Source organism: Rhineura floridana, chromosome 2 (genome assembly GCF_030035675.1).
Source record: "Rhineura floridana isolate rRhiFlo1 chromosome 2, rRhiFlo1.hap2, whole genome shotgun sequence".
In the NCBI taxonomy this organism is placed as follows: domain Eukaryota; kingdom Metazoa; phylum Chordata; class Lepidosauria; order Squamata; family Rhineuridae; genus Rhineura; species Rhineura floridana.
Window position 1 is genome coordinate 90,721,944 of NC_084481.1, and position 15,993 is coordinate 90,737,936.

General features: G+C 42.4%; 1 protein-coding gene across 16 annotated transcripts in view; it reads right to left on the minus strand.

Moving 5' to 3' along the window:
• The window catches only part of TNS1 (tensin 1), a 471,254-nt gene that overhangs the window by 218,031 nt on the left and 237,230 nt on the right, over nucleotides 1-15,993 (minus strand). For 2 of the 16 annotated variants that reach the window (XM_061609252.1, XM_061609250.1), the window contains exon 1: nucleotides 9,402-9,808. The exons of the other annotated variants lie outside the window; for them this stretch is intronic. In XM_061609252.1, coding sequence (XP_061465236.1) covers nucleotides 9,402-9,428 — 27 coding nt within the window. In that variant the 5' untranslated portion in view covers nucleotides 9,429-9,808. Of the gene's footprint in view, nucleotides 1-9,401; nucleotides 9,809-15,993 lie in introns of those variants that run through there. 16 annotated transcript variants of the gene reach the window in all.

Sequence of the window (15,993 nt, forward strand, 5' to 3'; positions counted from 1 at the left end):
ACTGATTTCCCAGGCAGAGATAATGGCATCCCGTTCAGGATTGTCAGCTTTTTAACAGCCACTGTAGTTATGACTTTCAAGTAAACTTGGTGTGCAGACATTTATTTCATTTCATTTCTTTTAGATTACTAATATCCCACCTTTAATCAGAAAATATTAAGGTGGGTCACAATCACCACAATTCATACAGTAAAATATGCAGTATCAACAACAAAAAAAGACAAAATATCAAACATCTTCCAGCTGAACATGAGTCTCGGTTACCAGAATCCTGTGTAAAAGCCATGTTTGGAGCTGATGCCTAAACACCAGCTGATTTTCTATGGACAGGGAGTTCAAAGGGCAGAGTGTCCACACAGAGACAGCCTACATTAGTAGGCATTAGGCAATCATGTTCACCTCCATGCTGTGAAATTTCCAGCCACCAAGTGCTGCACATCAAGCTTCTCTAAAAGGCACAAGAGCAGGCCATTCTGTTTATTTCTCTCAATAGTTGGTAGCCCTACCCTGAAAAGAAGATCCTAGTCCTTGACAAGTTCTCACTCTAGTGTGTGCGTGTGTGTGTATGTTAACGAAGATTTCAATTCAGTGCTAGTCCTGCTCAGAGCAGACCGACTGAAGTTAATGCACATGACTCAATTAGGTTCACTGATTCCATTGGGTCCACTCTGAGTAGTCAACCCTATGCTTAGGGACCAACTTAGGTGGCATGATTGGGCTCATGATCCTATTGCAGCCAAGAAACAGGTCCATGGTATAAAAATCCATCCCTTCCCTCTACTACTATCCCAGTGCTCTGTTCTCCAACCCAACCATCTCTAGTGCTTTGTTCAATCCACTGAAGAAGAATCCTGAGGCATCCCTGCTCTCCCCTCCAGGCCTGTTTCCCTGATCAACCCACACACAGGACACCAAGACCAAATAAGGAGAGACACCTAGCATGCCAGCAAGGCTATCAATCTCCCCATCTGTCGTGTTTCTCACACACAAACACTGTGGAAAGAAAATGGCCTCTGGTTGATACAAAATGTAGGAACAGCCAGCGTGGTGGGATGATGCTGCAGAGCCATTCCCTCCATGGGGAGTAAAAGGACAGGGTGGCCACAAGGTCAGGGGCTGCATGGGTGCCCTGCCAAAGCCAATCCTGTATTTTGCCAGTATGCCCACATAGCTCTGATCTCACTGTCACCCTACCTCAGCCCACACTATCCATGTAAACAGCACCAATGCCAGTATCGGGAGAGCCGCTCTGTGGCACAGCCCTGTCTGCTTCTGCCGCTCTGGGCTCCTTCTGGGAGGAAAGGTGGGGTATAAATTTAATAAATAGTAATAACAAAATAATCAAATGAAAGTGAGAATGCTGTAAACCATGTTTGAAAAGAACCACTTGCCTATGGCAAGAATTACTAATATGGGTACATGTGAGCAGGTGGCCTAATAAATGTTTTGACAGGTTAGTTACTTTTACAGACGTCTTTGAAAGGCAGCTAAAAACCATGGAATGTATGCATTTCTATACCTTCAGGTCAGAAGCCTGTGTATTTTCCAGAGGCCAATGCAAAGCTAGATCCCACTTTTTTTCAGAAACTCAAAACTCAGCATAAGCTAGCAAAGTAGTTAATGTCCCTTTCACCAAATCACAAAAGCATTATTTTATTTTATTTTTACCAGCCAGCTAAGAATACCAATAGTTACATGTGGCAAGATACCAGGGAAATGATCTATTAAGCAGTAACAAAATGGGGGTAATGGAAACTCTCTACATGGTAAACTAATTTTAAAATGCACAAATAATGTTTTAACTTCTCCAAACGCCTGTGAGTTTTAACTTCTGGAAGAAAAAGAGAAAAAGAAGACAAAGTCACCTGCAGATTTTTAGCCTACTTAATATGCTAATCAAATTCCCTTTGCACCAACTCTCCCAGCTAAACTCATCTAGAGTTTGCTATGTCCGTCTACCCAGATAAATGATTTACCAGCTTTGATTTATCCCTGGCAGCAGCCACCAGCTGACATCTGAAGGCAGTGGGGGGGGGTCTCATTTATAAACATCTGCCTTACCTTATGGGTTTACTTCCTGGCTTGCGTCCTATTTCCCAAGCGGAGGCAATGACCCCCACCCCGGTAACCAATATACTGAGTTCTTGCTCAGGATGAGGGTAGGAAATCCAAGTTGGCATCATCCACTTATTCCAGGCCAGCACACAGCCTCAGGGAATGCTACTTATGTCTGCTACAAATACAGGTTTTACCTGTCACACACACAGCCAAATCCCATACTGGAATGGGCACAATGCAAAGTGGTGAGAAAAAAAGCCAGCGCAAAGTTTGATGCTACTGACCTGTCACTTACCCTTCCGCTGGGTATGATCAGTTACTTCACAGATGAACAACAGTTTCCTATCTCTGACCTTAGGCTTGAACAAAAATAACTGTTTCCCAGTTGCCCATGTTAGTACATTCATGTTTAGCTTTCATGCTACAATTCTTCAATAAATGTTAAGCTAAACTACTGCATTCATTTTGAGCTGCCTCCATCGGGATGCTTTTTCACATTCCTTCACATCTTTAGTTCCCATTTTACAGAGTTGAACCTGTGCAAACATCTCAAGCTGTTGTGTTACATATACCAACCTGCCACATTCTCACTCCACTGAATGCATCTGATAAAGAAGTACATGGTTGCCAATGGATGTTCACACAACAATCAATCACTTGGCCTCCTAAGAGTCCCTAACACTACTACAGACATGGCTACCCTCCTGGAATTTTCCAGGGACTGGCACTCTGGCATCCAGTGAGTTCTTGTCGATTATCCCAAGTATAATGCAAATTAACCACAATGCCTGGAGTACACAATACTCTTACACATAGTATAGTCTTTGCTTAACCCCTTCATTACTGATCCCAACTCATAACTTGTTACTCTTGGCTTTCTCCTTTTCCTTCCCTCTGTTTTCTTCTCTACAGTTAAAATTTAGATTGTAAGCTTCTTGGGGCAAGGACCTATCTTTTCTGCTTACAATGTACTGAATCCTGTACCTTGATAGCACTATATAAATAAGATCAATAAACTTCTTCTGCTTCCTTCAATAGTTTTTTGTATCTCTAGCATTTTTGAAATACTGGGAATCCTTTAGTGAATGATCTATGATTTGCTTTTGAATGTTTGAACAGCTCTCAGCAGACTGGTGTCCCCATTTTGTTACTGGGACTCCTTCATTCTAACATTCACAAAACATATATAGCGAGCAAGCATGTCCAACCTGTGATTAAAAAGTTAAATAGCACCAGGATGTACTGCTTTTGCAACAAACAGAAATTTTGCCAAGAACCCCATCCAAGAAAGCATGATGCTGTGGCCAGCTTTCTGATGCCAGACCTAACAGCTCAGCTGAAGTGTACGCCTATGTGCTGGTCTCCTCCCTTTCTAGGCTGGGAGGATTTCTTGGATCCATGTACGCTAATGAAAACCCAGGCAGGGAGACATGGCCAATCCATACAAATGTGACTCAGCACAACCCTGCCAAACATTCTTAGTAGTGCCAACCAGCATGTCTGTTAGCCATCTGGTTCCCACTCTGGGCGTGCAATAAAATAAACAATACAATCCCACGTAACAGGCCAGAATAATGGAATACATGTACATGCCCCAGAGCATATCAATACATTTCTTCCCCCACCCCATGACAGCATGCCTGATGCACATGTTTGAAAGCCTTCACATGTGAGAGGCTTCACATGCTAAGCACTCTGAAGCCAATGAGAAAACTTACACCAAGACACCTTTCATTGACAATAAGCATGACATGTAATGGCTGGAAGGTACACATGTCACTCACCACACAGACTACCCAACCCATAAGAGTTTCCTTGCCAGTGCCAGTTGCCACAAGCAACATGATGCCACCTTAGGGCAACATTTCCACAAGTCTCCATATAGTGGCTACAACTTTGACAATTGGACACTAGTGTGTACAACCGTAGAGATGAAAAGAGCCAGTGTGGTGCACTAGCTGGAGATAGTGTTGGACTTGATCTGGAAAGACCCATGTTCAACTCCACACTTAGCCATAAATCTCACAGGGTGAAATTGAACCAGTCATGATTTCTTAGCCTAATCTTCTCTGAATGGTTGCTGTGTAGTAAAATGGGGGCAGCTATATGTATTGCCACCTGAGCTCCTTAAGGGAGGGGTGGGAAAATACAGTGGGATACCATCCATTGACACTCCAACAAGAGAAAAGCAGAGTCTGTGAATGCATATGAAGATTACAACGTGAAGCAGGGAAAGAGTAAGAGGGCACAAGGTGAATGTGTCAAAAGGAAAAAGCATATGTTTAATCAACAAACAATATCCTTGCATATATATTCCCATTGCAAATCTGGAAGTTCAGAGAGTAGTTATTGGCTCCAGAGCTTCCACTTAGTTACACTTGGCAGTATGTAAGCACAACACTGCCTGCAAAACTCACTTCAACCTCAGACCAAGAGCAATTTGCTGTTATTAGATCTGAACTAAGATACTGCAAGAACCAGCAGGCTTGGGAAAGGAGGTCTGTCTCCAGAGGCGAATACCACTGGCCTATCTCAGACATCTTTAAATGCCACTCCCACCCACCCTCCCCCTTGTAGAAGACAGCAGCCACTTGAATGATTTATACCTGGTGGGAAAGGAACGGGGGGGGAGTTAAATTAAAAAGTCTTAGAAATCATATTTTCCAACTCTAAAGAGAAACTAGGATGGAATGGATTAGGATTAGGCTCAAGAAAAGAAGATGAAGTAGTATAAAGTAATTGATTTGCACAACATGAAAGAACAGAGATCAATTGTTGTCTGCAGGTGCCGAGGGTAGCGGTAACAGGGAACCAGTTTTCATTTTATAAAGGTACATTTAGGGTTCATGTTATACTCAGAAATGTTGAAAAATGTGGATATGTCACTCTGTTTGATCTGAATACAAGCCTTGGAGTTATGCAGAATGTATTGCCAAGGACTGGAGGTGAGAGGTGGGAAGGAGAGGGAGTAAGGTCAAAAGGTGAAAGCACTAAAGTATACATGCCTGTGATTAAATGTTAACAGAAGCTTTCTAACAACAGTGAAAGCAGAGTACAATCCTAACCCACTCCCTGAATGTTAATGGGTGGGAAGGGTAGGACTGTGTGTAACTGCACGAATGGAGGATGGCAGGGAAGCAAAGTGCCAATGGGGGAAAGGATGGGGTGCTTCACCTCAGCAGAGACCCCAGTTTCAACCACATGGGCTGAAAGCTATTGCTGATTATTCTCTCACCAGTGGTAGTAATCAAAAAGCCCTGAAACAGGGCATTTCAGGGGAGAGATACCAATGGCTTTGGATCTGTTGGACTAAATCCACAGTCCCACAACCCCCCCCCCAAAGATGTCAATTCTTGGGCTCCTAGATATGGAAAATTACAAGAAATCCTTCCCACCCACCCACCCATCCATCCAGTGTGAGCAGGCAGGGATTGGGATGTGCTGGTGGTAGATCTGCCACATCGCTCCATACCATATTCCATTTAGGATTAATAGCAGAGGATTAAGGAGATTCCTTCTTGCCTAAAGCTCTAGGAATTCATATCCCTGCCCTGTCGCTAGGGATGGAAGGATCTGTCAATTTCGGTTCTCTCAGTTTCTCATTTTTCCAATCTTAAATTCAGTTCTCCACATTTCTGCAGCAATATGTATGTTTTTTTAAAAAAAAATCCTCATGAAAATTCCTCAGCATTTTAGTGCAAATTTCTCCTAATAAACACATTTTATCCATGTTCACTAATGCACACATTTTTGCAAGCAATGTATCCTAATATAATGCATTTTTAATGTTTTCACTAATATATTCATTTTTATGCACACTTTCACTATATATATGCATTTTTGTAAACACTGATTTGAAAATTTCATCACAAAATTTGGCTAAGTGCAAATTTTGAAGGATGGCTGTGTTTCAGTTCTTATATTGTTTCAGAAAGTGCAAATTTGATATATTCAGCTTTAAATGCTAACTGAATCAAAATTCTCTGTCATCCCTACCTGTCCCTATCCCAATTATTCACCACACCTACCTTAGGGAGTAGGATGCCTTCTAATACTTATGGCCCTTACTTATGATCATGCAAAAGTCCCACTGTTGACATGTCAACAATATTCTTCAGCAATACACTGAAGAAACATTGAAGAGGCACAGTGCAGCCAGCCATTGTTGGAGTGGCTAGCAGAAGGTATGGGATGGTCCGTGGAGACAACTAAGTGTAGCCAGTCCAAACAAGCAGAGAATAAAAACACTTCCCAAACAAGGGGAAAGAAACTTGGAGCTTCTCAAAGAGTTCCACCAGCCGCAGGAAGTTTCATTAGCGCTACACCCTTCCACAAAACAATGCACCAACCATGCTGCTTTAAGTGCCAAAGCAGATTTGTTTAAAAGAACTGCAGCTCTTGGTTAAATGTTTGGACTGCTTTGCTACAGCCTGTCCCTTTTCAACCCACTCTAAGAACATGAGAAAAGCCCAAACATAGGTTAAAGCCACGTAGTCATCTCTAAACGTTCACAGCATTCCTCCTATGCAGGAAAATTGGTTTCATGAGAAAGTAAGAAATGTGTAAATCTAAAGCAATTTGGGGGGGGGAAGGTACTGGTTAGTTTAATTTACCCAGGTCATATTTTCCCACTATAACTTAACTATGTGCACTGGTAGCTAGTGTGTATACATATTTATTTATTTTAACCTAATTGTGGGTACCCAATCACCTGCAAACAGTGCCTATTTGGACAATATGATGAATACTATCTTCACTGGAGAAGTGAATCTAAAACTCCTAGCAGAGAATTTTGAATATTTTAGTTTTCTGAAACTGAGATACACAAGAAGAGGACTGGCCACCTGTTTTCAACACAGAGGTAAAATGTTAAGATGGCTCTCCCCAGCACAACTTACTTCTCTATTTATCTCACTCTGCTGCCACTGTCACCACATGGCAGGCAGCTTTTTAAAGTTTTACAAAATTATTATAAAATCAGACAAAATCTACCACACTTAATGGCTTTTGATATAAACAGAGGGTGCACATCTCCACTCAGGACCTGACAAAATCTGAATCAGGGCCATAAAATAAAACAAATGTCCCTAAAATATTGAAGGGCATGGCATATTGTACTCTGATCCTCAACACACAGGAATCACTCCAGACAATGCTAGAGATGTTTCTGTTTAATTGATATAAATGGGACATAGGTTAGAACTTAAAAGGCCATTTATTTCAGAAACTAAACGCTTTCCCAACCTTTTCCTGAATTAGGCCCATTATGTGATTTCAACTGAACTTTTTTCCATATAATATTTAATGCTGATATGCCATACAATATTTATTGGTGGTATGTTTATTACTGTGGCTGGGCTCAGAGGTTCTGTGCACCAAGGTTCAGAATGTACCTCTAAACAGGCATCTTGCCACATATCTGCATATCAGTCTGTATTTATGATGCACAACTCAGGGTCCTTCTGCCTGGAAAAAAATGACCCCTTTGCTATCGTCCCCCCCCCCCACAAGTGAGGGATTCCTCCCTGCAACCAAGAATGCTCTCCAATATGCCCAAGATCCCTGCCATAACATGCAGTCATTCCTCATCTTTTCTCTAGCATGCACTATGACATTCTGCCTAGAGGTTGTTGATTTCTGCAGCCTCCAGCGGGTCATAAGTAACTTCCTACAGCGGCCTCTGTTTTGCTTTTTTTGTAGAATGACGCATCTATTTCCAGGCTTGCAAGGGCTGTTTCCTTTTTCAAAGAACAGATCACAGACCAAGCCTAAATCCATCTGTGCTTAAAGTTCTGTTCAGAGTGTGAAACCAAGCCAAGCATACCATAGTTTTAGCCTAACATTCTTTCGGAATGTCAAGCTTCTCTTGAAAACTCTCCCAAGAAAATAAGAGCATCTGGGGTACAAGACAGATACTTGCCATGCTAAGGTACTTGAGAAAAAACCCCTTAAATTTCTACATCTCATGATTTTGAATTTCACACCTCCAAATTACATCAGCATTAATTAAATCACCAGAACACCTACTTAAGGACCTGACATCCAAGACAGAGAGGCGATTCCAGCCACAGATACTTCAGACTGGAGAGTGGGCAGAATAATCCTATATTTTACTTAATAAAACCCCCACGGTCTGTCCATATTGCTATTAAAGGATGGAGCAATGAAAGCAGGTGAATATGGACAGCTTTGCAAAGAGGTTGCAAATATCTATTGGAAAGTGGGTACCTGCTGCCTGGTTAATGAGGAGCTTCGTTTAAGATGTGGAACAAACTATCACTGAAAAATGTGAGTAACTTTGAATCCGTGTGCTTTGAGGGATTCTCAGTTCAAATCTGGACCTGTTGCTGACTCTGACATTCAACCATGACAACTTCAGCTTGTCATAACAATCTCTACTAAAAATCAAAGCTAATATTAGCTGCAGTCCATGTGACACATTGATTTCACCATTGACATTTGCTAAATACACAAACATGCTACCCAAAAAAAACAAACCAAAATCACAGATAAACAATCAATGACAGGGATCTGTTCAACTCTGATTGTGAAGTTATCAAACGTGGCAAGTTATGAGTGTGCTCATCTCCACATTGATCATTTAGGAAGCTGATCAAATTTAAACTCTGCTTTACAAGTTTGGTATAATTTTATTATAATTACTTTGGGAAGAATTATAACCCCTTCCAACATAAAGGAACTTTACTACTTTGAAACCTAATTTTGGCAGTCTGTTCTAACTGCTGGCTGCCAAGCCTCACACCCTCCACCCAACTACTTGTCTCCATAATTCTTGCCCAGCTAATGAACCAACAAATGGAGGGACAGAGTTTAAGTGCAGGCACCCAACCTCAGCTCCTCATTCCCTTCTTCACCTTCTCACTGTAGTTACTGTTGAATCGAAAACTATCCTATCAAACTTGCCTGCTATATTCCCTTATGCCAGCTAACAGTGGTGCTAGAGGGTTATGGGTGCAGAAAGTCAGCCAGTCTCCTTTACATACCAAATAATAGATACACTGTCCCAGCAAAAGGGAAGGAATGCACAAGCACACACAACTGAAAATAGATTACCATGGGAACAAAAGAGAGGTACAAAACATAATCCATCAACAGCATGTTCCAAACTTCCTTCAGATGTTCACTGCCTCCCCAAAATGTTCAGCTGGTTTTTTTTAGTTAGCTGTCATCATTTTACAATTCTTGTATAATTCTAGCCACCCCTAGATTTTTTTGTGACTCAAATGAATAAATTCACACATTTCAAGCAAATTCTGCAGTCACTTCTCCCAACTTCCCTATTCAATCAAGCAGGCACAAAAATGACAGATAAACAACAGTACCTGGTTCATTACGCTTCCAAAATCCATCTCGCTGGGTTGTTTTATTTTCAGATTGCACCTCCAAGATGATTACTACATCCAAGGGACAGGAAACTCTTGGCCTCACCTTAGTTAGCTTCTCCTTCTGCCATAGTAAAGCAAGAACCAGCAATTGCTTGTGCAAAAGTTAGCCAGCACTGATTATGTTAGTCAAAGCTGGCAGAGAGGGAAGAAGTTACACAGTATTCTGTCGAAGGGGGAGAGGAGCCAAGGTCTTAGATTCGGACATCAGTGAAAGGGGAGACAGACCTGTTTGCCTCAGGCTTTCTGGGGTGGTGAGCTTAGGAAAGGAGTGTGCAGTGTGATTAAGCAGAGAGGAAAAAGCTTTCAGATCTGACTCGAAAGGGATTTTCCTTCCCAATCTCCACCTTATTAGCACAGCCTCTTCCCCCCCCCCATGCATCACTGTCCAAGTACAACACTGCACACGCCCAAAAACAACACCACTTGTTGTGCGGGACTCTTTTTTCCCCCCTCTCTCCCTTCAGCTTTAATGGGCATGGCATCCATAAGCCAGCCCATATGAAGAATTAGTGTGGGAGTCAAGGGGGAGGAGAGCAAGAATGGACAGTTTGGAGGTTGAAATAAAACACTGCAAGTGCCCTATGCAAACTGGCTGCCTGTCTGAGTCTTATCAGCCTGTCCAGACACATAGCTGAAAAATCTGGCACATCAACCATGCCACTGTGGTGCAGAGTGGAGTAGAACAGGAGGTACCAGGAGGGCCTCCTGGGGACTGGCCCAGACACTTCACTTTACACTTCTCCATCTTAGAAAATTACATCTCCACAGAGCTCATATTGGCCTGGCCTACACACACAGGTGACTATGGTGAGAATGGGGCAGCATAGTTCTGTGGTCACCGAATCGAATCGATTGTACTACTTTCAATGGTGACTGGTGCCTATACGGACTGGCAGGGCAGAAGGCAAAGACAGCAACAGGTGGAGCTTGAGCCAATGACAGGCAGAGCCAACTAATTTTAGTTTTGTCCCCGTCCTCCTCCTCCCTGCTGAGTTCTATGAGGGTAATTATTGAGACTAAAGAGGAAGAGGAAGCTGACAGGCAGGGCCACCCCTGAATTGGTTGTAAGAAAGAAGCCAGGGAGGTGGGAGCTGGCTGAGAATACACTGAGGTTGGTGGGGCAGTGCCCCATTTGCCCGAATGGACCAGCCTCCACTGACCCCTTCAGACTGCAGGGGAGTGAGCCACATTTGTTAATGTTTAATAGTTTCCTCTAAAAAGAACACTAACACAGCAGGAAAAAGGCTGACCTATATATTTTCTCCCTGGTATGCTACTTTTTGTTGCAGGGATTTTAATATGGTAGAACATTTAAAAAAAAAAAAAAGCACCTCCTTACTTGCACTCTGAGAGGGTGTAGTCTACCACCTCAGGATTTACCCACTTCACTCTGCTGCATGTATAGACAAACCAGACATTTATTCCACTTTAAACAGTCACGGCTTCCCAAAGAATCCTGGGAAGTGTAGTTTCAGAAAGGTGCTGAGAGTTTCTAGGAGACTGTTATTCCCCTCAAAAGAGCTCCTATTCCCAGAATTGTCTGGGAAGAGGGATTGACTGTTAAACCACTCTGGCCACTGGAACTCTGTCAGGGGAATAAGTGTCTACTAACAACTTTCAGCACCCTTCACAAACTACACTTCCCAGGATTCTTTGGGGGAAGCCATGACTATTTAAAGTGGAATAATAGTGGAATAAATGCCTGGTGTGGATATGGCCAATGCCAGATAAATCTCCATTTCCAAAGAAAATCCATAGTCCAGATAGCCCACAGTCCTTAAGAGTGTGATCTGTTCTCATATGACATAGGAAGCTGCCTTATGCTGATTTCTGAATAATTATGCATTGGGTTGTGCTGTAAGGCTAAGAAAGAAGAATAGAGAGACTGCATTTCTATGGCTTGAAGAAAACTGACACGTTACATGCAAATGTTTAACCCTCTCCTCACCAGCCATTTTTCTGATGGTAAATATGTCTCAAGCTGCTTCTCCCCCACCCCAAAGTTCTAGAAGTGTGTTTACAAACCATGGTGGGGAACTTGTGGCCTTCCAGATGTTGTTGAACTCCAACTCGCATCAGCCCCAACCACCATGGTCAATGGTGAGAGATGGTGGGAACTGTAGCCTGACAACATCTGGAGGGTCACAGATTCCCTTGGTTTACAAGGGCATACACGTGTCTTTGGAACCCTGTGGGGTAGAAGGGAAGCAGAAGGGCAGGGGGTAGGGATGTTTCTGAGAAGGAAAATGGCTAATAGGGGGATAAAAGATGTGCCCAGAATAAATCGACTTGTGCCCAAAGGCTGCTTTTTACTTCTGATTCCGTAGGAGGCTATTACTGAAACAACAGAAGTTTAGAGCCTAACAATGTTAAGAGAAAAAGGGATGCCCACTTAATATAGTTTCTGTGCCAGGCTCCACAGTTTTCATTAAACAGGTATAAAATATACATAGCATTGCCCTTTTGTTAGCCCACCCTTTCTTACCTGAACCCCCAACTCCTGCAGGATCCCAGAGAACACAGAGAAATTGATATTTTGCATTCATTTATTCACGGCAGATGCTAGCATTCACTGGGTATGGATGATACAGCAACAAAATCCATGCAGCAGGAAGATTCCACTGAGTTCTTTTTAAACTGCCCAAACATATGGGCAGCTGGACAGTTCCTTAAAGGGCAGTTCCTTGGAAGACAGCACAAGAACTGGTCTCCCCCTTACTTCTGGGACTAATTCTACTTTTTTGTAAAATTCCATCAGCTCAAAGGGGAATCACACTGCATACATTACGATTTCACCTCACACACACCTCCCTGGCCAGAAGCCTACCTCCCAAAACTCAGCCAGCCCTTTATGAGTCAAGCTTTCCGGGTGCCTCCCCCTCTTCCCATCCCTATGCTACTTTATTGCACATCTGGATCCAGTTGTGGCTTGCACATTAGGGGCACTTGGGGATGGCTGCTTCTAAAAAGCTAGCGCCGCCAAATGTTTCAAACAAAAGAAGAAAGAGAGGAGAAAATTTTAAAATCAAGTAAGTCTGAAGGGATTTGCTGCTGTTCTCAGACTCAGCCACGACAGCTTGCTGAAGATGGCAGCTTAGATGAGGAGCCTGAACAATGGTATTACCATGCAAAGTGCCTGGTCACTGTGGAATCGTTTAGAAAACAAGAGATGACATACCAAGATGAGCTCTCAATGATGTAGAAAGGCAAAAAAACTCACACGGTATTGCTAGGCAAATGAATGAAGATCCACAGGTCTTCCTCCCAGCTTGCTCTTCCACAATTCTTCCTGTCTGTGCTCAGACTGTTTCAATTGTGTCCACCCCTTCTCCACTTCTGTACAGCAGTGTGCTGAGCTGAAAGATGGTGCCCAGAAGAGATTCATTGTTCATGAATTGATTTCTTCAGTATGCAAAGTGTCCATCTGACTGCTGGCAATTGGCATCTTGTTTATTATTTATACGATTTATGGACTAATATTTTAGCTTGAAATCTTCCACTTTCCTATTGTAGAGGGCAGTGCATTTTCTTTTTGGAAGGCTCAGTGGATGGGTACTGAATTTTCCCTCACATCATTCACCAGAGCAGACAAGTTGCTGATGACTAACCAATCCAACTACAGCCAGCCAGTGCCTCTGTGTTTCTGTTACCTGCCTTAGATATGGGGAGGGAGTCCAGGAGGGCACCACAGATGGCTGGTGGACTGCACTGGGCTCGATAGCCACAAGTTGTGCATACATGAGCACAGCCTCCCTCACTAGAAGCCTCACCTCCTTCCAGACTGTTTGGGTTCCTCCAGACTGTCACTCCTTTGCAGGAGGGATTTAAGCACATGTCAAAACTTTAGGTTTGAACCATTAAAGCAGATTAAACGGGTCTGTCGCTCCAGCACAACAAATCCACTTTAAAAAAAGGAATCAAGAGACTTTTTGCAATTTGGAAAGTCATGGGGAAATGTATTGAAAGTTGTGGGGTTAGAAACCTGCTCTGTGTTCTGCAGGTTCCAGTGCGTTTCCACCTCTCTCTTCTGAAAACAGGATACACAGTGCTAGTCAAACACCACCCCTTTGTACTGTAAAACCTTGTGAGAGCAGCTTGAGTACGTTTTTTGTTTAAATTCAGCTTCAAAGAGATTTCGCAACTGATCAGCAGATCAACCCATTCCCCCTCCAGATATGACTAATGGAAACACTTTGCTGTAGACGACTAGTGTGTTCACAGCCTGGGATGAACGAATGATTAACAGGAAGACATATAAATACCCCACAAGCAAATCAGAATGAAATCGGGATGAATACTGATTGACGTAGAACTGTCCCACAAGTAAATCAGGTTCAACACGCTCTATAAACAGGTCATCTGGAGGGGGCAAAGGGCAGCCCTTGATGAGTCAATCTTTGGGGTGTTTCCCTCTCTTGCTCTCTCTTCTTGGTACCTCTCCCTGTTGGGGGCAGCATCTGGAGCTGCTTTCTTTCCCTCACTCACACGGCTGGTAATATCCTTGATCCTTGTTTTCTTCTTATTCTCTTGAAGAACTCATTTCCCCCTTTTCCTTTCTTAGATTACCATTTAATTATTTTGTTCGTCATTCTTCTTTATATTCCTCCTTTGGCTCTCATTCTCTTTTGACCTTCAGTTACTTGATTCCAAGAACTTCTGTTTATCGTTTTCTACCTTCCATTTAATCTACTTCCTTTGTGGACTCTGCAACTTCATTGCTTACCTTTGCACTTTCTTTCTCACTTGACTATTTTGCTCTATCGTCTTCTGGATCATGCTGTCTTTCTTCCTCTCATCCTGCTCACTCCAAGTGTTCATTATCTCCATGCTTCTGCTCATTCTGCAGAACGTCTATGGGTCTTCTTCTCCTTCATTAAAGGTTTGTGCTTTCTTCTCTGTGCCTTTGTTCTGTCCCAGCCTAGGTAATTTACTTATTCTTCTCTTATTCATATTCATTCACAATCCCCTACTCTTTCCTATTTTAACTTCACTTCTTTAATCTGCTCTTTGTCAACAAGCTTTTAGCAAATTCTTTTTGAGTAAGATTTTTTTCCTATCAGCTCTTCATTCTTGACCCTTTCTTCTGCTTTGTTTTCTTCTGTTATTTCTTCTATGTCATTCAGATGCTGTTTCCTTTGCCTTTTTCCCTGTGATTTACCAAATCTGTTTCCCCTGGATTTTCCCTCCTTCCCTTTTACTCTACTTTCCGAGAGCTTTATAAATAAATACATAATACACCTTTCTGAAATACAGCTGCCCTTTAGGTCTGTCCAACAATGGTCAGGATTACAAGAATGGACAGGTTCAGGAATGGCCGATTCCTCTTGATCCAAGCACAAGTAATATTAAACAGCATGGGCTGTATCAGTTATGCATCAGAGAAAATGTACTGCCAACAGCATTTAGCATGGATCAACATTTCCCCCTTTTTAAAATAATACGTGTACAAGAACCAGCTCTTTGTTTTATGTTTATTTGCTTCTTTGTAATTAAAAAATGTCTTCTTATCCACAGCTACAACTGGTGGGCAGTGTGGTCCACAGGTCACCAATGTGGTGCCCTCTAGACCTTGCTAGAGATCACCTCCCATGGGAATTGTAGTCCAATAACATATGGAGGGCACTGCATTGGCTACCCCTTATATGATGGAAGGAAACACAGATGTTTCTCTTTAAGACTGGATTATTGTTTTTTCTGTCAATGCTTATTCCAAACTCTGTTCTCTGAGTGGATCAAGGTACATGAACAAACTGAGACCTTTATGATGGTATGCACTACTTATCTGTGCTACAATAACCCTGTGGAAGTTATCAAGTTAACGCTTCTAGTTCAGATCACAACAGACAGGCAGAGCTTGCTGATTCAGGCTGCATCCCTCTGACTCATTCTGCCAGTTGGCAAGAGAGTTAAAAGATAGTCTAGTGAAGCTGCTGCTGAACGTACAGCAAAGGAATGATACAATGTGCAACCACTATAAATGTCAACTCAAAAAACACACAAAGCCATACATGGGTATTGCCAAATAAAATGAAAATGTAGCCATATACTTCTATCTTGGAATGGCTTTTTACAAGCATTCTTCATCATACACATGAAAAAGATGACAAGCCCAAAGGGCATTATGAAGTTATCCCATTTTTAAATTTCTTTTCTTCTCTTTGTGGTACAGTATCAAATTATCCTGCATTGAAAGACTACATCTGAAGCATAGGACAGAAACTCATGTGATCTTTGTGGTTCCAAATACCAGTTGCTGGAAACCATGAGAGGAGAAAGTGCTCTTTGCACTCAGGTCCTGCTTGCAGGCTTCCCACGAGCAACTGGTTTGCCACTGTGAGAACAGGTTGCTGGACTACATGGGCCACTGGTCTGATGCAGCAGGCTCTTCTTATGTTGTTATGATTAAGAGAGCTAAACTAGTTATTGCACAGTGATGTCTAATGATGCTATGACTATACATGGAAATTACAATAAAATATTCATTTAAAAAGTAACAGCCATGCATACATCATACACAGCCATATCACCA